Source organism: Mauremys reevesii, linkage group 7, assembly GCF_016161935.1.
Source record: "Mauremys reevesii isolate NIE-2019 linkage group 7, ASM1616193v1, whole genome shotgun sequence".
Lineage (NCBI taxonomy): Eukaryota > Metazoa > Chordata > Testudines > Geoemydidae > Mauremys > Mauremys reevesii.
This window is the reverse complement of record NC_052629.1, coordinates 125,163,030-125,184,964: the sequence shown is the minus strand read 5'-3', so window position 1 is coordinate 125,184,964 and position 21,935 is coordinate 125,163,030. Positions and strand designations below refer to the sequence as shown.

General features: G+C 66.3%; 1 protein-coding gene across 4 annotated transcripts; it reads right to left on the bottom strand.

The window, feature by feature from the left end:
• Positions 1 to 3,526: 3,526 nt before the first annotated feature.
• KLHDC8B (kelch domain containing 8B) lies at positions 3,527 to 21,265 on the bottom strand. Of its 4 annotated transcripts, none has more exons than XM_039483055.1 (6): positions 21,134 to 21,265; positions 17,151 to 17,988; positions 11,069 to 11,233; positions 10,117 to 10,370; positions 8,570 to 8,671; positions 3,527 to 4,447 (listed from the first exon to the last, which is right to left on the bottom strand). In XM_039483055.1, the coding sequence occupies exons 2-6, from the start codon at positions 17,539 to 17,541 to the stop codon at positions 4,316 to 4,318; spliced, it is 1,044 nt and encodes a 347-aa protein (XP_039338989.1). In that variant the 5' UTR covers positions 17,542 to 17,988; positions 21,134 to 21,265; the 3' UTR covers positions 3,527 to 4,315. The 4 variants fall into 4 exon arrangements, with proteins under 4 accessions (XP_039338989.1, XP_039338988.1, XP_039338985.1 ...); XM_039483051.1 differs by having other exon boundaries at positions 4,251 to 4,447; positions 10,117 to 10,341; XM_039483052.1 differs by lacking the exon at positions 21,134 to 21,265 and adding an exon at positions 19,486 to 19,608 and having other exon boundaries at positions 4,251 to 4,447; positions 10,117 to 10,341.
• Between the last annotated feature and the right edge of the window lie 670 nt (positions 21,266 to 21,935).

Genomic DNA, 21,935 nt, shown 5'->3' with positions numbered 1-21,935 from the left:
GGAGCAGCCTGTGGCCCTACGCCTGGGGGAGCACGGCATGGACTCGGGACGAAGGGTGCCAGTGTCCTCACTGTGAGGGGGAAAGTCAGCCAGAGAAACGTCTGCCGGAAGGAGCCCTTTGATAAATTGCCTTGCGGCACAGGGAGATGCAGCCGTGCAGGGGAGAGGGCAGCTGCCCCACGGGGACCACCCTGTGGTGGGGTGAAGCTGTTGAAATCAGTGGCTCTGCGGTGCCCCTCACTCACCTGGGGATTTCCACACCAGTTTCACATTAGCTGCAAGCAGAAACATGTTGTGACGTTACACCCCGTTCTTTATGGAACTATGGTTACGATATCGAAATGGTGTAACTTAGGCCTGGTCTACACTAAGAAGGGGGGTCGAACTACGTGAATAGCGTAGCTGAATTCGAAGTACCCTAGTTCGACCTACTCACCCGTCCGGACGCGGCGGGGTCGAACTCCGCGGCTCCCCCGTCGACTCCGCCACCGCCGTTTGCAGTGGTGGAGTACCGGAGTCGACCGCGGCGCTTCCGGAGTTCGAACTATCGCGTCTAGATCAGACACGATAGTTCGAACTCCGAGAAGTCGAACTCACCGCGTCGACCCGGAAGGTAAGTGTAAACCTACCCTAAGGGATACTTCATGCAAGATGGCTTGTGTGAGGTATCCTTGGAAAGGTTCTGATTTACAGAATGTGTTTATCCAATGTGTGTGCACGGAGCATTTCTGTATCGGAAGCTGGGCATATTGACCACGTCTCTGTATTTCAAAGGGGCTACGCTGAATGAGGCCGAACAAAGTTCATTGAAGAAATGCACAAGCACAAGGATCACCCCAGGAACTGTGCGCAACAGAAACCTCTCAGAGATAGCTCCACACCATGGGAACTGTCTGACCCAGGTCCCAGCAAGAGGGAAAATGACAGTGTGAGGGGTCCTCACTCTCCCTACAACACCACACCTGAAAACACCTGAGGAACAAAGACTGACTTGGGGGAAGTGATGGTCCCAGGCTAAGATCTTTAGCCTGTGCAGGGAAAGCTAAGGCAACCTGTGCCTTCAGACTCTGCCAGCCTGTTTCTCACTTAGGGTGAGAATTTGTCTCTTACCCATCTAGTGTGTTAAGCTCAGTCTGTGTGTTTTGTTTCATTTGCTTAGTGATCTGCATTGTGCTGTGCGCTATCCCCTGAACCACTTAAATCTGCCTTTTATAGTTAGTAACATTTGTTTTGTTTATTATTAAACCCAGTTTCTGTCATTTCTACTGGGGGGGGGGAGAAGTGTGCACACCTCTCCCCACACTGAGGGAGGGGGCAAATTTCATAGTATATCTTTGGGTCTGTATTCCAAGGGAGGGGGACATCTGAGTGCTGGAGCAAGTCCCTTAAGCTGAATCTGCCCAGAGTGGATCTGCAGCTGGGGGTGGCCCTGCCTGTGGGTGTGTGTGAGAGGAGGTTTTTAGAGCCTGGCTCAGTAAGACAGGTTAAAGGGGGCCCATGCTGGCAGAACAAGTAGACTCAGTGGTATCTCAGCACATCAGGTGGCATCTCAAGGGGTCCCACCCATCACCAGCAGCTTTCCAGGAATAAGCAGCCCTGCAGGAGTCAGGTGGCTGCCCGCTAGCCTGTGCGGTTTATCCTCAAGAACAAAGGCCCTGCCCCACCATCCAAACACCCCTGGGGCCAGGACAGCTCTTGGTATGAAAACCTCTGTGGTGCAGGCCACCAGCTTGCTGGGCATCGTGGCCAGGAGCAGGGTGCTGGCCTGGCATGGTACCTCAGCTCCAGTGGCTGGTAGGGGTGTGTAATCGATTGAGCCGGGGCTCGACCCTCCTGGGGCAGGAGGGGAGCCACACCGACTCACTACAGGGTGCCACTCCTTTCCGGAGGTGGGACCGATGTCCTGGGGGGGGAGGCTTTGCGGGGCGCATGCTCAGACGGTGTATGTATCATTTTTGTATCTGAAGTTATAATTATTGGCTCTATAGCTGGATTTCAAATGTTTGCTCGTAGGGTACCGCCCACAAGGGAGCACCCAGCACAGCTTGGAGGCACTATTCACATTAAGAGGCTCATCAAGAAACACGTGGCTGACAATGGCCCATGGGAGATGCCCATCTGCACTGAGGGGACTGTCCTGTAAATATGCTGTCTGGAATCTAGGTAATGGCTTCCTGCAATGACTGAGCAAAACTGGGCATAAACATGTGGCTCCAAACTCCATCTTGTTGCTGTAATTTTCCACAGTAAGAACAATGCGATGCCCTCCACATGGCAAAAGCTATAAAACACCCTGGAAACCCCTTCAATCCTGCTTCTCACCTCTGGAGGGACTCGGCTACCAACTGAAGCTCTCAACAAAGGACTGAATGGCCCATCCCAGTTGGGGATGTTCCAGAGACTTGATTTGAACCTGCAGTTTATTCCATCACTGCTACAAGCCTGAACCAAGAACTTTGCCATTACTGTATGGAATTGATTCCCTTAGCCAATGTTAACTCTCCCCTTTCTTTTTATGAATAAACCTTTAGATTTTAGATACTAAGGGATTGGCATCAGTGTGATTTTTGGGTAAGATCTAAGTTATATATTGACGTGGGTGCGTGGCTGGTCCTTTGGGCTCAGGCAAAGCGTTTAGTTGAAGAGATTGCTTGTACAAAACCACTCAGCTCTGAATCCAGTGTGTTTGGTGGTAAGACAAGGACTGGGATGCATGAGGAAACTGCTTTTATAACTTCTTGTTAGCCAGTGTGGTGAAACAGACGTTTCCATTTGTGGCTGGTTTGCAGGACCGGCTCCAGACCCCAGCGCGCCAGGCGCGTGCTTGGGGCGGCATGCCGCGGGGGGCGCTCTGCCTGTCGCCAGGAGGGCGGCAGGCGGCTCCGGTGGACCTCCCGCAGACGTGCCTGCAGATGCTCCACTGGAGCCGCGGGACCAGCGGACCCTCTGCAGGAGATCCACTGGAGCCGCGGGACCGGCGACCGCCAGAGCGCCCCCCGGGGCGTGCCGCCGTGCTTGGGGCGGCGAAATTCCTAGAGCCGCCCCTGCTGGTTTGGTATATCCTATGGCAGATTAGCCACCCGTCTTGGGGTGTATCTGCCCTATTTCTCAGCAGTTCATCCTGAATTTGGCATCCTCAGTTGTGACCCACTGAGGTACGGGTACAGGTGGCATCTGGGGTTTGTTGTAATTCACCATCAGAACCGTGCCAGCTGAGACTCACAGCGCCCGTAAGGGCTGAGTGACACTGACGTGCTCAGTACTGCTTCGGCCAGATGGCGTTTCTGAACTGCCCCGTTCCTTGCTGTGGAATCTCAGGGCCTGGTCCCCTCTCAGTAATGGTCTCAAACCTCCCTGGAGCAGTAGAGTTCGCCCCCTTCACTCTCACTGAGGGCTTGAAGCTGAGTGGCTTCCAGAGGGTGCCTCCCATTTACCCTCCCTTGTACCCGCCACTTCGCCCTGCAAACTCTGGCATTCTCAGAACAAGTAGCAGGAGAGACCCTGACAGACATGGTTTCATCAAGAGTCAAATTCCACTTGTGTCATTTATTTGAGGTGCTACAGCACCTCCTAGGCACTGAGCTACAGGGCACCATATGTGCTACATGGGACACAGACCAGGGCTACAACAATACAGCACTCACTAGCAGCTCACGCCTCACTGCCACATCGCCTTTCCTCTGGCCTCCCGCGAGCCACTGTGCTCCTCACTGCGCAGCATAAGACACCCCGGCACGAAGACACCACAGACATCCACACTGGACAACAGGCAGCTCAGACCAGCTCCCCCACCCAGGGGCTGGCTCTCCTCCCTACAGACAGACGGACACTGGAGCTCCATGAAAGAGGAGGTGGCTGCACTGCAGGCTTCTCCCACCCCCGAAGTGCAGGGTTGGCAACAGGAGCTGACACCTGAGAGCCAGCTTGGGCTCCCCGGGATCGTCAGCTACTCTGGGGAGCCACACGGCACCCCTGCACTGAAGCTCCTTCCAGACTCCTCTGCTGCTTGCCCTGCCCTGCTTCTCCCCTGTCCCCCGACCGCTCTCATCTCTGAGCTACGCTAGAAAACTAATTTCAGCTTCTGAAAGCCTAACGAGCAAAAGACGACGTCACTGCTTTGGTGCCCCGGGTCAGTAACTACGAGCTACACACCAGCTCCAAAGAGTTTGCTCTCCGCGCCCACGCGCACCCGTCGCCAGTTTCAGGCACTTTGCCCTCTGTCAGTGGGATCCTTCTGCCGGGGGCTCCCCTCAGGCCCCTTCCCGCAGGCACAGAGCCTCGACCGCTCCGCTGGGGCCCTGCGCCACCCCTCCGATCACAAACAGCAGGCTCGGGGCTTGGCAGCTGGAGCAGGAGCAACGACCGGTGGGCATGGGGGAAAGCAGCTCCCACTTCTTCCTTGGTAGGCTAAATCCTTCCACTGAACCCAGGGGAAACGACTGGTTCCCTGCAAGAGATGAGACATTAAACCATCAATGGGCAGCAACAGCGGAGGAGAGAGACCTGGGAGTGGGTCACTCACAGTGGGACAGAGCTGTGAAAAAGGGAAAGGAAAACCTCGGCTGTGGAGACAGCGAAGTCTGAGTGCCGCTGGGCCAGGCACAGGTCAGCCCGCCCCGCCGCTGGGACGCTGTGCGCAGCTCTGGGCACCCGTCTTCAGGACAGAGGAATTTAAACTGGATCCGGTGCAGAAGAATGGGGAGCGTCTCGTGAGAGGAGACGGGGAGAGCTCAGCTTGTTGGCCCGGCAGGGAGAAGGCCGAGAGGGGAGCTGAGTGCCAGAGACCCACCAGGGAGGACGAAGAGCTATTTAAGCTCAAGGACAAAGCTGGCCCAAGAACCAAGGGGCCAAGCTGCCCAAGAACACGTCAGGGTGGACACTTGAAGTCTGTATCCATCCGAGGGGGCAGCTCTGGGACAGCCACTCAGTAGGTGCCGTGGGACAAAACAGCGTAACTAGTTTTAAGACATAACTGGACACATTAGCGCGAGATTGTCTGACAGGGCGGCCTGGGATGTGAGGGCAGGGATCGGAGCCCTGCGGGTCCCGACCAGGTTATGCTGCATGTTCTTAAAATCGAATGCCAGAGCTGGTCCCTGCCCGCCCCATCCCCTCAGCCAACGCCACAGGAACGCGCTGTACCCCGGGGCCCCCCGCCCCATCCCCTCAGCCAACCCCACAGGACCGAGGGAACGCGCTGTACCCCGGGGCACCCCGCCCCATCCCCTCAGCCAACCCCACAGGACCGAGGGAACGCGCTGTACCCCGGGGCCCCCGCCCCATCCCCTCAGCCAACCCCACAGGGCCCCGCCCCATCCCCTCAGCCAACGCCACAGGAACGCGCTGTACCCCGGGCCCCCGCCCCATCCCCTCAGCCAACGCCACAGGACCGAGGAACGCGCTGTACCCCGGGCCCCCATCCATCCTCAGCCAACCCCACAGGGGAACGCTGTACCCCGGGCCCCCCCCCATCCCCTCAGCCACCGCCACAGGGAACGCGCTGTACCCCGGGCCCCCTGCCCCATACCCTCAGCCAACGCCACAGGAACGCGCTGTACCCCGGGCCCCCCGCCCCATCCCCTCAGCCAACGCCACAGGAACGCGCTGTACCCCGGGCCCCCCCCCATCCCCATAGCCAACCCCACAGGGAACGCGCTGTACCCCGGGGTCCCGCCCCATCCCCTCAGCCAACCCCACAGGAACGCGCTGTTCCCCGGGCCCCCTGCCCCATCCCCTCAGCCAACCCCACAGGAACGCGCTGTACCCCGGGCCCCGCCCCATCCCCTCAGCCAACCCCACAGGAACGCGCTGTACCCCGGGGCCCCCCGCCCCATCCCCTCAGCCAACCCCACAGGGAACGCGCTGTACCCGGGCCCCCGCCCCATCCCCTCAGCCAACCCCACAGGAACGCTGTACCCCGGGCCCCGCCCCATCCCCTCAGCCAACCCCACAGGAACGCGCTGTACCCCGGGCCCCGCCCCATCCTCAGCCAACCCCACAGGGAACGCGCTGTACCCGGGCCCCGCCCCCCATCCTCAGCCAACCCCACAGGGAACGCGCTGTACCCCGGGGCCCCCTGCCCCATCCCCTCAGCCAACGCCACAGGGAACGCGCTGTACCCGGGGCACCCCGCCCCATCCCCTCAGCCAATCCCACAGGGAACGCGCTGTACCCCGGGCCCCGCCCCATCCTCAGCCAACCCCACAGGACCGAGGGAACGCGCTGTACCCCGGCCCCCGCCCCATCCTCAGCCAACCCCACAGGACCGAGGAACGCGCTGTACCCCGGGGCCCCCGCCCCATCCCCTCAGCCAACCCCACAGGAACGCGCTGTACCCCGGGCCCCCCGCCCCATCCCCTCAGCCAACCCCACAGGGAACGCGCTGTACCCCGGGGCCCCCGCCCCATCCCCTCAGCCAACGCCACAGGGCGCAGGGAACGCGCTGTACCCCAAGCCCCGCCCCATCCCCTCAGCCAATCCCACAGGGAACGCGCTGTACCCCAGCCCCCACCCCATCCCCTCAGCCAACGCCACAGGGAACGCGCTGTACCCCGGGCCCCCCGCCCCATCCCCTCAGCCAACCCCACAGGACCGAGGGAACGTGCTGTACCCCGGGCCCCGTGTCATCCCCTCCATGAGTATCTTAGGACTCGGAGGATGCACGCTATCACAGGGCCTTGCCCCCAACTTCCCGTCCGCCAGCATTGTGGGACTGAGATGGTGGGAGGACGGGAGTCTGTCAGGGAGCGCCGCAGATGAGCACAGGGGGCAGAGTTAAGGTTGTGTATTTCCTGACGCGAATTCCGCCCCAGTGCTGCAGTCCTGCTATTGATTTGCACGGCTGTGCGGCTATGTGAGAGGGGTGCGAAATCCTGCGCAGCACAATCCCCCTTCACTCTCTTGTGCTTTGCAGGTTGCTGAGCTGTGAACATATGGGGGGATGAAAAGCCTTAGCGAGCTGCCTGTCAATCTGCCACCCGTCTCCCGTCCCCCAACACTGCACAGGTAACTGACTTGGCACAGAAGAGCCAGGAATGGAACCCAATTGGTTTTTCTGTCCATTTGCAGAGCTCATTGTTCCCAGTGAATAGGAACGGCTCCGGCTGTGCCGCACAGCACAGAGCATGAGACAGTCACCGCAGGACGCCACAGGGCACCTGCACTGCCCATGCAGAGCTGCTCTGCCGTCTCTGCTGCGGCACATTGCAGAAATTCAGCTGTCTGCTTTCACCAAGTTAACAGACCTTTGCTAGGAGAGCCAGGGAGCACCCCTCTGCCCCATAGCCAACTCGTTCCTGCCCTGTTCCAGTTCTCTGAGCCGAGAGGGGCAGGGACCGGGAACAGCTAGGGGCTCCTCCCAGACACCGGCCTGCAGAGAGCAGCTGAACAGTGCCCCAATCCAGCCATCCTGCTGCGTTCCCCCGCTACACCGCGGCAGTCCCTGCTGGAGAGTGGGGACAGAGCCCACTGCAGGCAGCACCTTCACACTAGCAGCAGCCCACCATGGCTCCAGCCAGCAGCTGTCGGTGATTTCACTTTGCTGGGAAGGCAGGGCCTGTGTTCCTCAGCTGGCACACAGCGCTCGGCTCCCAGCTTCCCGTTTTCATTCGGTCCCTCCTCTCCCAAAGAGCAAAGCACCAGCTCCTTGGTGCTCGGGGGGCCCCCGCTGTGAAGGGGGAGCTGCTGAGTCCTCACCGGCCAGGTAAAAGCCCCCCCAGTGAGCCGGAGCTCAGCATCCCCATCTGACAGTGCCCTCGTGCCGAGGCACCATCCCTAACAGCCCAGCCCAGCCCAGCCGTGGGAGACACGCTGGCGTACTTCTGCGCTGGCCTTGCATCCCACATGGGGCACTGCTGCCTGCAGGGCTCCCCCATGTCTCCATCCCTGTCTAACCTTCCCCAGGCCTGGCCCGCCCCTAGAAGTGAGGCACTCCCTTGGTCCTATAGTGGCTTCGGATCCAGCGGGCATGTGCCTTCCTGGCAGGTCACCACGGCTGGGCACAGAAGTGCGGGGAACACCTAGATGGATGTCACACCATGAGCAGGTTCCAGCTAGTGAGCCGAATAAGGCACCAACAGAAGCAAAAGTCGGGTCCCGTCCCTGCTCTTCCTCACCCTCCCCAGGAGGGGAGCTGGGCCATCTCCGGTCGTACTGCAAAGGGGGGCCAGAGCGGCCAGGGAGGGGCCCTGAGGATAGCCTGATGACAAGATGATCCCAGTGCCCCCAGTAGAGACTGATGGAGCAGGGGCTGCGGGTGGGAACAAGGCCTGGAGCCAGAGTAGACGCTGGGACCCAGGATTCAGGGAGCAATCAGCCCCCTAGAGAAACCCCTCGAACTCGGTGCCCTGTGGCGGGGGGAAGGGGAAGGGCCAGCCGCAGGCACCACAGCAGCGAGCTCAGCTCCACTCACACAGAGGAGTGGGTGCGGGAGGGCACGGCCCCCGACATGGGCCTGGGAGGGGCAGGTCTGTCTGCACAGCTCCCTCCCCAAGAGGCTGCTGCTTGGCTCCACCCTCCAGTGAGCCTTGAGCACAAGCCTGACCCCCCCCCGATCCTCCCCCCACGTTACCGAGGCCTCCGGCCACCACCACTCGCCCGCCGAGGCAGCCAGCCACGAAGTCGGCTCTCTTCTCCCGCATGCGCCCGGCGCGGCCCTGCTTGCTCCAGGCCCCTGCGGGAAAGAGGCAGCGTCAGGCTCGTGCTGCTGCAGCGGGTAGGAGAAGAGTCTCGCCGGGGGCTGGGCACTGGCCAGCTTCCCCCGCACACCCCCCTGCTGGGTCTGAACGCAGGGACGGAGCCGGGCCAGGCAGCCTCCGGAGACTCACCCGGGGTATTTCTGCGCACGGGAATGGGATCCCCAGCCCCCTTCCCGGGGGATGAGACAGCTGGGGCAGGACCCCATCCCCAGCTGCTGCCATCCCTGTGCGGCTGGTTCACTCACACCCTGGCATCTCCCAGCGCCCAGGAAACAGGCCTGCCCTGGGCACAGTGCCAGGGGCTCGGTTGCAGGCCCTCGCTCTGCCCTATCAGCAGCCGCCAGCTGCCGTCGGCATTGTTCCCTCCCGCCACGGACGGCACGTGACCAGCACCGTGCCCGGAGGTCCTGCTACACGCAGGCCTGTCTGCCTAGCCCTGCCTGGGGTACCTCTCTGCCCCTGCCAGCCAGCTGGCGCTGCGGGCGGGGTTCTCACCAGCCCCCCAGCAGGCTGAGGGGAGCTCCAGCAGAGTGGGACTTGGGGGCTCCATGAGGGGACACTCCCTGTCTGGGAGCCTGGGCAGGCAGGAAAAGACAAGGACTTGCCTCACTCCCAGTAAAGCCTTTGATCCTGCCCCAGGCGGCTCCAGGCCCTGCTGCCAGGCCGTCCCTGGGCTGGGGTGTCCTGTGGCCACGGGCTGGTGCCAGGTCCCCAGGAGGCTGAGAGACAGACAGGCACCTAACCGGGCACGGAGGGGGACAGGGCAGGAGTGGGGGAGGGGATTTACACCGGCCGTTACTCCCGCCCAGCCCAAGCCAGTGGCTCGGCAGTTGGGGCAGAGGCAGAGTTTCAGTGCCCCGAACTCCAGGAGTTACAGGGAGTGGGACTTACAGAACAGGAGCGTAGGGTGGAGCTGGGTGGGAGGGTCCCTCCCTGTGATGGAGCAGGGGCTGTCTGTGTGGGGGTTGGGAGAGCCGGGGAGGGACAGGTATCCAGCCTGTAACCTGAGCTAGGCAGCGGGGCGGGGAGGTGACACCTCTGCCCGGGAAGCTGGACAAAGGCAGGGAGCCGAGTGGAGAGGGTTGGGTCAGTTTTCGGTTTGGGGCTGTGGGGTGGGATTTCAGGGGACCCTAGGCTGGGCTCCAAGCACCCTAAACCCCCAGAAGGGCCAGATTGAGGGGTCCTGGCTCGGAACACGAGTTCTGCTGTATCCTGTGCTCCTGTTGTCCAATCAACCTTCTGTTTTACTGGCTGGCTGAGAGTCACTGTGGGTCCCAGGAAGAGGGGTGCAGGGCCGGACTCCCCCACACTCCGTGACACTCCCACTATCTGTGTGTCCTGCCGGGGGCCCCTCTCTCTGCACCCCAGCTGGCCACAGCAGCTGGCTGGGCCCAGGCACGCGATCCTCACGCCAGCTCACCCTGCTCCGGGTCGAACATCTCCACCGTGTTGACAAAGTGGGGCCGGGAGTAGAAGTTGTGGGGTCCCGGTTGCTGCAGGCCCCCGAGGCTGAAGAAGCAGCCATCAGCCATGGCGCAGCCGGCAAAGGCCCGCCGGCTGGGGACGCTGGGATAGCGCGTCCAGCTCCTCGTCTGCAGGTCGAAGGCCTCGAAGGCCGTGACGGGCAGTTTGCCCTGCCTCCCCCCTGCGCAGGGAGGAGATGCTGAGAGGGGCCTGGGCCGCCAGGCCTTCACCCCAGCCCCACATCGCCCCGTCACCACGCTCCCTAGCCAAGGGAGGGAGCTCAACGCCAGCCTGCATGTGCTCTGCAGAGCAGGGGCTGTGGATTGTGCCCGGGGGGGGGGGGCAGGTCTCTGGGGGACGTCCTGGGCACCCAGAGCTGGAATCTGTGCCGAGATTCTCCAGGCTCATTTGCATGCTTTTTAAAGGGGGCGCCAGGGGGGTGGGGCTGGGGGTGGCTCTGGCAGGAGCTCCCAGCAGGGGGCGCTGAGGGGGGCGGGGCACAGGCTGTGGGGAGGAAGCTCCCAGCAGGGGTGCGGGGCGCTCCGTGCTGGGGGGGCAGGGCACAAGCTGAGGGGGCCCCCAGCAGGGGACGCAGAGGGGGCAGGACACAGGCTGCGGGGAGGAGATCTCAGCAGGGGTATGGGGGGCTCCGTGCTGGGGGGGGCAGGGCACAAGCTGAGGGGGCACCCAGCAGGGGGCGCTGGGGGGGCAGGCTGCTGGGGGGGCAGGGCACAGGCTGAGGGGGGCTCCCAGCAGGGGGTGCTGGGGGGGCAGGGCACAGGCTGAGGGGGGCTCCCAGCAGGGGGCGCTGGGGGGGCAGGCTGCAGGGGGCTCCCCAGGGGAACTGCGTCCCTGCACCATGCACTCTCCAGCTCACCCACTGTGCCCATGCCAGACGATGCACTTACCCAGGAGGAAGATCTTGTTGCCCTGCAGGAAGGCAGATGCCCCATAGCAGGGGGTGGGCATGGAGGGCAGAAGCTGCCAGTGGGTGGTCGCTGGGTCATAGACCCGCACTAGCGCCTGAGGAGAGGTGTCTGCGCCCATCCCCCCGAGCGCGTAGACCAAACCGTCTGCAAGAGAGGAGGGGACATGAGGGGGGAGCCGACCCCTGGAGCAGGCGGGGGAAGCAGGGACAGCGTAGGGGTGAGAGCGGGGGAGCCAGCGGGGGATGGGGGACAGCACAGAGGGCAGGCCGGGGTCAGTAGGGGGGAAGGGGCAGGGGGACAGGGTTGGTGCCGGGGGGGAAGGGGGAGCTGGCACAGGAGCCGGGGCTGGCACGGGGGGAGCCAGCCTGTGGGATGGGAGCTGCGGTCCCCCTGAATTCCCCTCACCCCATGTCCCGGACCCTGGCTCTGGCCTCTCCCAGAGCACTGATGGGGTGAGTGCCCCAGGCCTCCCGCCACCCCTCCAGTGCCCGGCCTGCAGCCGGAGCCCCTGCCAGCCACGGGGATGGCACCTGCTGCCCAGTTGTTTCCCACCGGGCGCCATCACCCTCCTCCCCCGGACACACTGAAAATAGCCCAGACCACGGGGCCTTCGCAGCTAATTATACTCCCTGGCACCATCTCCCTGGAGACGCCATGGCAACCCAGCTATGCTGCCCAAAGGCTGCTTCCCTAGCCCTGCTGCTGGCTGCCATGCGGGCGCCCTGAAGCCCACAGCTGGCACAGCTGGCAGGGCCCGGGGAGCAGGTCAACAGCCTCTCCTCACCCCCTGGTCCCTGGGCAAGAAGCTCAGGAGTCAGCTGGGGAGGGGCTCAGCCTATATTTGCAGGGTGCCGATTGCTGCAGACCCTCACGCGGCGCGGAGGGGAGGCCCAGCCAGGGGAAGGGCTGTGCCCCAGGTCACACAGGGGCTGCCTGTCTGGACGCTGCCCTGGCAGCAGAGCCCGCTGGAAAATGCCAGGCAGCTCTCACCAGCTAAGAGTGGAAACACTCAGCGGCCTGGACTCTGGGGTCACCTCAGTCCCCAGCCCCTGACTGTGGTGCCCCCGACTGACGGGGACACCCAAGACCTGGGTCCTACCCCGAGCTCTGCCACCCCACTGCTGGGCAACCCTTCCCCGCCACATGCCTCAGTTTCCCATCTGTCCAATGGGGACAGTGATCTGGGCCCCCTGCGTGCCGTGCTGCCAGATCGATGGGTGAGAAGCGCTATAGAAGCGCTGAGGTGAGTGAGACAGGACCAACTTCTCCATAAGCGCTAGGTGTTCTCAGCAGCTCCAGCCCCGGCCCTGACTGCTCGGGACAGGAAGTGAAGAATCCTGCGTCCAGCTGAAGCAGTACAGGGAATTCTGGGAGCCAGGATGAAATCATCCCAGTCTCAGGGGTTACTGCCCTGACACCTACAGGCTGCGGGCACGGGGATGAGAAGTGGGCACTACCTCAGTTCTAAAACAACGAGGAGTCCTCGTGGCACCTTACAGACTAACAAATGTATTTGGGCACAAGCTTCCGTGATCTCTCCATGCATCCGATGAAGTGGGTTTTAGCCCAAATACCTCACTGCCAGCAGCACAGATCCCTAGCGCCACCCTGGGGCCAGCCCTGCCTGCCAGGGGAGAGCGCCCCCTGCTGAGCCCCCACCCCGCTCCCTGCAGCACAGCGCCCCCTAGCGCCCCATGGGGCCAGCCCTGCCTGCCAGGGGAGCGCCCCCTGCTGAGCCCCCACCCCGCTTCCTGCAGCACAGCGCCCCCTAGCGCCCCATGGGGCCAGCCCTGCCTGCCTGGGGAGCGCCCCCTGCTGAGCCCCCACCCCGCTTCCTGCAGCACAGCGCCCCCTAGCGCCCCATGGGGCCAGCCCCGACTGCCTGGGGAGAGCGCCCCCTGCTGAGCCCCCACACCGCTCCCGCAGCATAGCACCCCTACCGCCCCATGGGGCCAGACGCTACTGCCAGGGGCGAGCGCCCCCTGCTGCGCACCCACCCCGCTCCCTGCAGCACAGCGCCCCCTAGCGCCCCATGGGGCCAGCCCTGCCTGCCTGGGGAGAGCGCCCCCTGCTGAGCCCCCACCCCGCTTCCTGCAGCACAGCGCCCCCTAGCGCCCCATGGGGCCAGCCCTGCCTGCCAGGGGAGCACCCCCTGCTGAGCCCCCACGGGGCCCCAAGGGGCCATCCCCGACTGCCAGGGGAGAGCGCCCCCTGCTGAGCCCCCACCCCGCTCCCTGCAGCACAGCACCCCCTAGCGCCACCCTGGGGCCAGCCCCACCTGCCAGGGGAGAGCGCCCCCTGCTGAGCCCCCACCCCGCTCCCCGCAGCACAGCGCCCCTAGTGCCCCTTGGGGCCAGCCCTGCCTGCCAGGGGAGCACCCCCTGCTGAGCCCCCACCGGGCCCCAAGGGGCCATCCCCGACTGCCTGGGGAGAGCGCCCCCTGCTGAGCCCCCACCCCGCTCCCTGCAGCACAGCGCCCCCTAGCGCCCCATGGGGCCAGCTCCGACTGCCAGGGGAGAGCGCCCCCTGCTGAGCCCCCACCCCGCTCCCTGCAGCACAGCGCCCCCTAGCGCCCCATGGGGCCAGCCCCGACTGCCAGGGGAGAGCACCCCCTGCTGAGCCCCCACCCCGCTCCCTGCAGCACAGCGCCCCCTAGCACCCCCTAGGGCCAGCCCTGCCTGCCAGGGGCGCCCCTGCTGAGCCCCACCCCGCTCCCGCAGCACAGCGCCCCCTAGCGCCCCATGGGGCCAGCCCTGCCTGCCAGGGGAGAGCGCCCCCTGCTGAGCCCCCACCCCGCTCCCCGCAGCACAGCGCCCCCTAGCGCCCCATGGGGCCAGCCCTGCCTGCCAGGGGAGAGCGCCCCCTGCTGAGCCCCCACCCCGCTCCCTGCAGCACAGCGCCCCCTAGCGCCCCATGGGGCCAGTCCTGCCTGCCAGGAGAGCGCCCCTGCTGAGCCCCACCCCGCCTCCCGCAGCACAGCGCCCCTAGCGCCCCATGGGGCCAGCCCTGCCTGCCTGGGGAGCGCCCCTGCTGAGCCCCACCCCGCTCCCGCAGCATAGCACCCCTAGCGCCCCATGGGGCCAGCCCGACTGCCAGGAGAGCGCCCCTGCTGAGCCCCACCCCGCTCCCCGCAGCACAGCACCCCTAGCGCCCCATGGGGCCAGCCCTGCCTGCCAGGGGAGAGCGCCCCCTGCTGAGCCCCCACCCCGCTCCCCGCAGCACAGCGACCCCTAGCGCCCCATGGGGCCAGCCCTGCCTGCCTGGGGAGCGCCCCCTGCTGAGCCCCCACCCCGCGTCCGGCAGCACAGCGACCCCTAGCACCCCCTAGGGCCCGCCCTGCCTGCCAGGGGAGAGCGCCCCCTGCTGAGCCCCCACCCCGCTCCCCGCAGCCCAGCGCCCCCTAGCGCCCCCATCAGTTCGCCAACATGACTTTCTCAGTTTGTCACAGAGAGGAGCCAGCCCGGCCTGCTGCAATCCCCGCAGGGGGGCGGAGGCGTCTCCAGCCTGACTCAGCTCAGTGCCAGTGCTGCCAACTTCCACAAGGAAACCCGTCCCCCCCCGTGTCTGCTGGGCGTGGGGCCGACCCCTAGCGCCGAGTTCGCTTGGCTTGTGGCAGCCTGGTACTGACCCTGCAGAGCTCTGGGGCAGCAGGCGCATGGGGCTAGGGGTGCAGGAGGAGATGGGGCTGCGCTGAAAGCCCAAGACCCCCTGCACTCACTGCACTTGTGACTTGACCCCCCCCCCCGCACAACAAGTCAGCAGCTTCAAAGCACCTGCACCCAGTGTGACCAAGTGGGGGATTTGCTTGGGGTTTTTCTTGGTTTCCAATGGGTTGCATGCAGGGGTGGGGGGTGGGACTCAGTGTCCCCGGGTGTTACGGGTTTAACGAGGGGAGGGGAGAGGGAGTTGTTGGTGCACAGGACCAGAGAGGGAACTTGGGACCCTGGCCCACGGCCTGGAGGATGGAGACCCCAGTGACTGGTGACCCGGAGACCCAGCTCAGCCGGTTCTGGCCAGTGGAGGACAATGGGCTGCGGGGAGAGGACCGTGGTGACCGGACCAGCCGGCTCCAGCCAGAGGGGCCAGAGGACAGAAGAGGGGAGAGGAGGCCCATGGGACCCTGTTTCCCTGGAGAGAAGCCAATGGACAGAGGCAGGCCTGGGGCCGGGGATATCGGAGGCCCAGCTGGGAAGCAGGGGGCTCTGGGCTGGAGAGGGGGAGCAGGCAGAGCCCACCTGGCTGCAGGGGGACTGGGATGTGCTGGGCTGAGGGAGGCCAGGCCTGAGGCCCTGAGTGTTTCCTGTGCTGGGTTCAACGCTCACTAAACCCTCCTGTGTTACGCTGGCTGAGAGTCACTGGGGGCTAGAGAACAGGGGGCATCAACCCCTTCGGGGGGTGGCGGCCCCGAGGGTCCAGAGCGAGGGGACTCCCTGAGGGGCCCACGGCACAGACAGACGTGCTGAGGCTCAGGGAGGTGCGGCTCCAGGAGGAGGGGCCTGACCCCGAGAGAGTGGCCCCCCGAGAAGGGGCCCCCCCCATGGACCACACGGGGCCACGAGTGGGCCTGATCTGTGAGTCCGTGACACCCAGCAAACCCCATTCTGCCTGCGCTGGGCTCAGTCCAGACTCCAGATGGGGAGCCAGCAGCTGCTGCGTGCAACCACAATCCCCTGCCGGCCAGAGCGCCAGCTGCACCCCCGAGGGATGAGCCCTGCGTGCTGGCGCAGGAAGAGAGGATTTGGGGGGATTCGGGGTGCAGCGAGAATGGTGGGGGGGAGAGAGGGGGCATCTGCAGCACGCGCTCTCCTCTCGGCCCTGCTGAGGCCGCTCCTGGCATGTCCTGTCCAGGGCCTGCAGCAATGGGAGAAGCCCAGCCAGAGGGAACCCACCTGGCCCAAAGGGTGCGACCCTAGGCAGGACCGCACACTGGATGTCAGGGACCAGCTAGGCCAGGCAGTCCTGCTGAACGCACTGTGGGGTGGGCGGGGGATGGGCCAGGGCGCCCTTGGGGTGCCGCTCCCGCCCTTACCCCAAAGTCCTAGACTCAGCATCTCCTGGGCTGAGGGCTCGGCCGCTCGCTGCCACACGCCCTGGCTGCTCAGCTCAGACGGTGCCCGCGGGGCGGCTCTGGCACCCCACTGCTTGCTGCCCAGCCGCCAGGGGCACAAGGCAGAGGGCCCTGCCAGCGGGAAGGGAGCCACACCGCAGCAGCTGCCCCTGACATGCCCACAGCACGATAGGGGCCCTGGCGGAGGCCAAGCACCCCAGCACGCAGGGTCAGGTAGCACCACTGCCACCAGAATGGCCTGACGCCGGCTCCCTTCCTTGGGCACAGGCCTCTGGGCAGGCCGCGCCCGGTGCTTCCTGGGGAGGAGCACAGGAGGCTAAGCTGGCCACTGGGCCGGGGGTGGGCACGGACACTGCCCCATCCCAGGGCTCTAGCAGCAGGCTGGGGCCTCCCTGGCCACCCATCCTTTGGGGACAGGCTCCCCAGTATGCCCCACACAGAACAGCCCCCTCTGGCCCAGCCCCGGGTTGCTCGCCAGCCCCTGCTAGGTCTGTGTGGCAGGTGGGCACAGGGCGGAGAGTTTGGCCGCAGAGGATGGGGCGCAGGCCTGGGGAGCAGGTACAGACACCCCTGCTTCCAGCACCCAGAACCGATACCTGCCTGGTGCACACCCAGCCAGCCAGCCAGGGACCCAGCTCGGCTCTGGGACTCCCTGCCTTGGCCCAGCCACGTGCCGAGCTGCCCTCCACATCCCAGCGGTTCAGAGCTGCAGCTCAGCCTGCCACATCCATCGCCCCCGCCACAGCCCCCTGCCCCTTCGGGCCTACAGCTGGGGATGGGAACGAGGCCAAAGCCGTGGGAGGGGAGAGCCAGGAGCCCGTGGTGGGGAGGGCAGAGGCAAATGCCCAAGGCTCCGGGGGGGAAGGTAGGGGGCTGGGTGCCCAGGAGCAGTGAACACTCAGTTAAGGGGCATTTTCATTCAATTAGGCAGTGACATGGTTTTTTAATTGCCTGTTAATTATCAAGAGAAACACCCCCCTCTGCCCAGCTCACCTCTCTCGATGGCAGAGATGCCCATGGATGGCTGGGCCAGGGCCGCCACCTTCTCCCACTTGCCCTCATCTGTGTTGAAGACTTCGACGGAGGCCAGGGGGCTCTGTCTGGAATCCATGCCCCCCATCACCAGGACCTGCTTCCCCACAGCCACAGCAGCCGCCCCGGCCCGGGGCGTGGGGAGTGGAGGGAGCACTGTCCACTTCTGGGAATGCACATCCAGCATCTCCACGGTGTCCAGGGGCAGCCCCGCCTGGCCGCAGCCCCCCACCACAAAGAGGTGCCCGTCCTGGTACGCAGGGCTGCAGTACACCCGGCAGGTGCGCATGGGCGGGAAGACCTCCCAGAAGAAAGACCTGGCAGTGGCGGCTGCCATAGCGGGAACCGGCATGGTACCTCGGGGGGAGCCGTCACAGCACCTCTCACCTAGGCTCGCCCGCCCAGCTGGGCATCCTCAGGGCTCTGCTCCGGGCAGACAGCTCCACCCACGGCCAGCAGCTGCAGCGCTGCTCCGGTGAGGGCAATTCCACCTCACGCCCTACGGGAGGGGGCCCAGGCCTGCAGTGCCCGGTGGCCACTGGCTCCGGTGGGATGGATCCCCGGGGCAGGGAGAGGTCGATTTTTACATGGAGCCGCTAGCATCGTCTTGCAGTAACAGGCAGGACACACCCCAGACTCAGCCGCTCGCGGGTCAGGCAGGTGCAGTGGATCTGGAGCAGGGCTCTGCCGTGGCAGCCGACACTCCTGCCCGACTCCCCTGGTGCGTGGCTTGTGCTTCTGGTCCAGCCCTGCTCAGATGGGAGTCTCGGCAGCTCCTCTTCCCTCCAGCAGCTCCTGCCTGAAGGGGGAGAAAGACACGTGAGGGGGCCAGGCTCTGGCCCAGCCGCTGCAGGAGGAGCCGAAAACGCATCTCGTAGAGGCGGGAAGCAGAGGCGATCTCACCACACGGGCACAAACAGCTCTCTGAGCAGCTGCTCTGCCCCCTGCGGACCCCCAGAGCCCGGAAGCTTGGAGAGGAGCCAGTCAGAGGAAGCAGCTGACCTAGGGAGAACGCACGGGGTGGCAGAGCACAAGCCTGACCCCAGCCCAGAGCGTGCGCTGGAATTGTGAGGAAACTGAGGCAGGGAATAGCATGTGGGGTTTCCCACGGGACTCAGGAACGAGTCTGCAAAGTGTGTGTTCGATGCTACGCCGGCCCCCCGGCCCCCCAGGGGTTAGTGCCACAGAGACTGCGCAGGGCCAGCGTGCTGGAAACTCTCCGCACAGGGCACTCCACAGAGAATCTGCCCCAGGAGAGGGACGCGTGGACCCACCACAGGAAGCGCTGGGCTCAGTCCAGACTCCAGATGGGGAGCCAGCAGCTGGATTCCCACCCAGCAACCTAGTGAGTGGCTGGTGGCAGGAGCCCAACCCGATCCGGGCAGGTGCCTTGCTCCTTAGGGGAGGTCTCCGGGCCTGGCCCCACTGCCATCATGAGCCTGTAATTGGCACCCAGGCCCCGGTCCCACCCCCGGCCAGAGAGCTGCCACTGCAAGGAGTTCCCAGCTCACTTCTCTTCCCCTCGAACAGCTTCCTGGCTGAGAACTGCATCCTTCGTCCGGCAGGTGGGTCCCTGCTCAGGTCCCAGCTCTGGGCTCCCTCCCGTGCACCTGGCGAGGAATCTAGGGCAGGCCCGGGAAGCCAGGCTGCTGCTGGCCACCGCAGGGAAGACATCAAAGGGGGAGGGAGACAGCAAGGTGCCCCCAGCACATCCCAGGGGCAAAGTCAGCATCTCCCACCACCAGGGATTGCCCCAAAGCTCCCCGGTCCAGCAACGGCAGCTTGAAACCTGTGCCAGGCTGGGGCGGGCGCCTGCTCCCACGTAACACAGCCCCTCTCCCCCAATAGCCCCCGGGCGCTGCATGCACCCTGCTAGGCAAAGCCGCAGGCGCCAGCTCCTGGAGCCAGGCTCATTTCACCCCCCAGGTGACTGGAACGCAGGCCCCACTGCCCGGGCCCTGGGACCAGCCGGCCACAGCCACAGCCGGGACCGTGAAAGCCGCGCTGCTGGGGCGCCAAGTCACAGCCGGACAGCGGAGCCCACCCAGGTGGTTGGAAAACAACTTCAGCTGCCCTGGGTGGAGCTGGCCCCCCTTTCTCTGGATGCCCAGCTGCTACGGCCAGGGATCTGCTGCGACCCCCCAGCCAGGCTCCTGCCATCGGCAGAGCAGGCCAGAGACCCCCCAGCAGCCCCAGGCCCAGCTGACAGGTGCGAGATGGGCGGTTGGGGGCAGGAGCCAGGCAGCTGACCATGCACTGAGCACGCAGGGGCTCAGCCAGCCTCTGAGCCAGTTACCTGGTGCCCCCCAGCCCTCAGCCTGGGCTCCCTGCTCTGCTGGGGGGCTGCACCTTCTCATTTCCCACGTGCGCTGCCCTCTGCCGGGCAGAGCCAACGGCCCGTGCTGCACCCAGCCCTGGATCCCCTGCCCGCGCCGCGGCTCGGTCCCCGCTGCCCATCGCCGAGCTCCGGCGCTGAGCCCTGCAGGGCGCTGGGGGCAGGGCCGGGCCGGGGCAGGGCGCTGGGGGCAGGGCAGGGCGCTGGGGCTGGCAGGGCCCGGCACTAGGACGCTGTGGAGGCCGGGCGCTAGGGGTTGGGGGCAGGGCCGGGCGGGCGCTGGGGGCCGGGCGCTGGGGGCAGGGCCGGGCGCTGGGGGGCCGGGGCCGGGCGCTGGGGGCAGGGCGCTGGGGGCAGGGCAGGGCTCTGTGAGGGGCTGGCAGGGCCCGGCACTCGGACGCTGTGGAGGCGGGGCGCTTGGGGGTTGGGGGGCAGGGCCGGGCCGGGCGCTGGGGCCGGGGGCAGGGCGCTGGGGGCAGGGCGCTGGCGCTGGGGGCCGGGGCAGGGCGCTGGGGCAGGGCGCTGGGGCTGGCAGGGCCCGGCACTAGGACGCTGTGGAGGCCGGGCGCTAGGGGTTGGGGTTGGGGGCAGGGCCGGGCGTTGGGGGCAGGGCGCTGGGGGCAGGGCAGGGCGCTGGGGGCTGGCAGGGCCCGGCACTGGGACGCTGTGGAGGCCGGGCGCTAGGGGTTGGGGGCAGGGCCGGGCGCTGGGGCCGGGCGTTGGGGGCAGGGCGCTGGGGCAGGGCAGGGCGCTGTGAGGGGCTGGCAGGGCCCGGCACTAGGACGCTGTGGAGGCCGGGCGCTAGGGGTTGGGGGCAGGGCCGGGCGCTGGGGGCCAGGCCGGGCGCTGGGGTTGGGGAGGCCGGGGCAGGGCCAGGAGCTGGGGGCCGGGGCAGGGCCGGGGAGGCCCGGGACGCACACCCCAGACGGGGCTGTCCGAACCGAAGGCCAGGCCCGCAGCTTCCCCAGCCCCCGGCCCGTGGGGCCCCGGGAGCCGCTCGGAACCGCTGGCAGAGCCCAAGCTGCCGCGTCCCGCTGGCTGCGGCCAAGCCCCGGTACCCGCGTCCTGCCCGGCCGGCCCCGCAGCGGAGCGATTCGGACCCCAGGGCGCCTCGGGCGGGAGCTGCGGTCCCAGGCAGCGGGGCCGGGGCACAAACTTTCCCAGAGTCCGCGGGGCGGGGTCCCGGGAGCGGGGAGGAGGGTCCCGGCAGCCCACGGGGAGCGGAGTGGGGTCCCGGGGGAGCGCGGGGAGCGGAGTGGGGTCCCGGGGGAGCAGGGCGGGGCGGGGAGGGTCCCGGCAGCCCGCGGGGAAGCGGAGTGGGGAGCGCGGGGAGCGCGAGGGGAACAGGTGGGGTCCCGGGAGCGGAGTGGGGTCCCGGGAGGAGCGCGGGGAGCGGAGTGGGGTCCCGGGGAGGAGCGGGGCGGGGGTCCCGGCAGGCCGGAAGGGGAGCGGGGAGTCCCGGCAGCCCGCGGGGAAGCGGAGTGGGGAGCGCGGGGAGCGCGGGGAGCGGAGTGGGGTCCCGGGGCTGGCAGCTGGCGGCCCGGCCCGGCCCGGCTGCACACGAAGCGGCCCCGGGCTCCCCTCCGGCCCGGCGAAGGGCAGCGCTCACCTCCGGGGCGCGGGTCCGCCGCGGCTCTCCTGGGGCTCGGCTCGGCTCGGGCCAGGCTCGGCTCCGGCTTCCCCGCGCGGGGCGGGGCGGAGCGGCAGGAAAACACCCCCCGCCTTAACCCTGCCCGCGCCGGGCTCCGCCGAGCGCACGGGCCGCGGGGGCGCAGCGCGGGGCGGCCGCGGCCCATCCCGCTCCGACAGGGAGACGCGGGGGCGCAGCAGGTCCCTCCCCGGCCACAGCAGCCTCCAGCCGGGGCGACGGGAGGGCGGGAAAGGCGGGAGAGCCTCGCCTCGGTCCCCGCTGCTGGGACAGACCCCGACCCCCTGATCCTGCACCCCGGGAACTGCTGCGGGGGGGGGGCAGGCTGGGCTCCCCCCCCCCGCCCCAGCCCCCGCCCCAGGAGCCGGCAACCCCTGACCCCCCCGCACCTGGCTGCGCGCTCAGACCAATGGTCCGTCCAGCCCAGTGGCCTGGCTCTGGCAGTGGCCAGGTGCAGCAGGGAAACGGGGCACTCATCCAGCGATCCAGCCCCTGTCGCCCACTCCCAGCTTCTGGCAGTCGGAGGCTTAGGGACCCCAGCGCGCGGGGTCCCCTCCCTGCCCATCCTGGCCAACAGCCATTGATGGACCCGTCCTCCAGGAACTGAGCTCCTTCAGGTTTGAACCCAGTTACACTTCTGGCCTTCACCTCCCCTGGCAACGGAACTGGCACCTCCGCAGACTGACTGCGCTGGGAGAAGCAGCACGGCCTTGTGTTTGTGGGACCAAGTGGGAATGTTCTTAATGTTTTCTCCAAATACCGG

Bases quoted from the DNA above. Each gene is read 5' to 3' on its own strand.
- KLHDC8B (XM_039483051.1), bottom strand. From the start codon at position 17,541: ATGCCGGTTCCCGCTATGGCAGCCGCCACTGCCAGGTCTTTCTTCTGG. The intron at 10,342-11,068 runs GTAAGTGCATCG...CTCCCTGCGCAG, and splicing joins CAACAAGATCTTCCTCCTGG to GGGGGAGGCAGGGCAAACTG. The intron at 4,448-8,569 runs GTAACGTGGGGG...CATCTCTTGCAG, and splicing joins GGTGGTGGCCGGAGGCCTCG to GGAACCAGTCGTTTCCCCTG.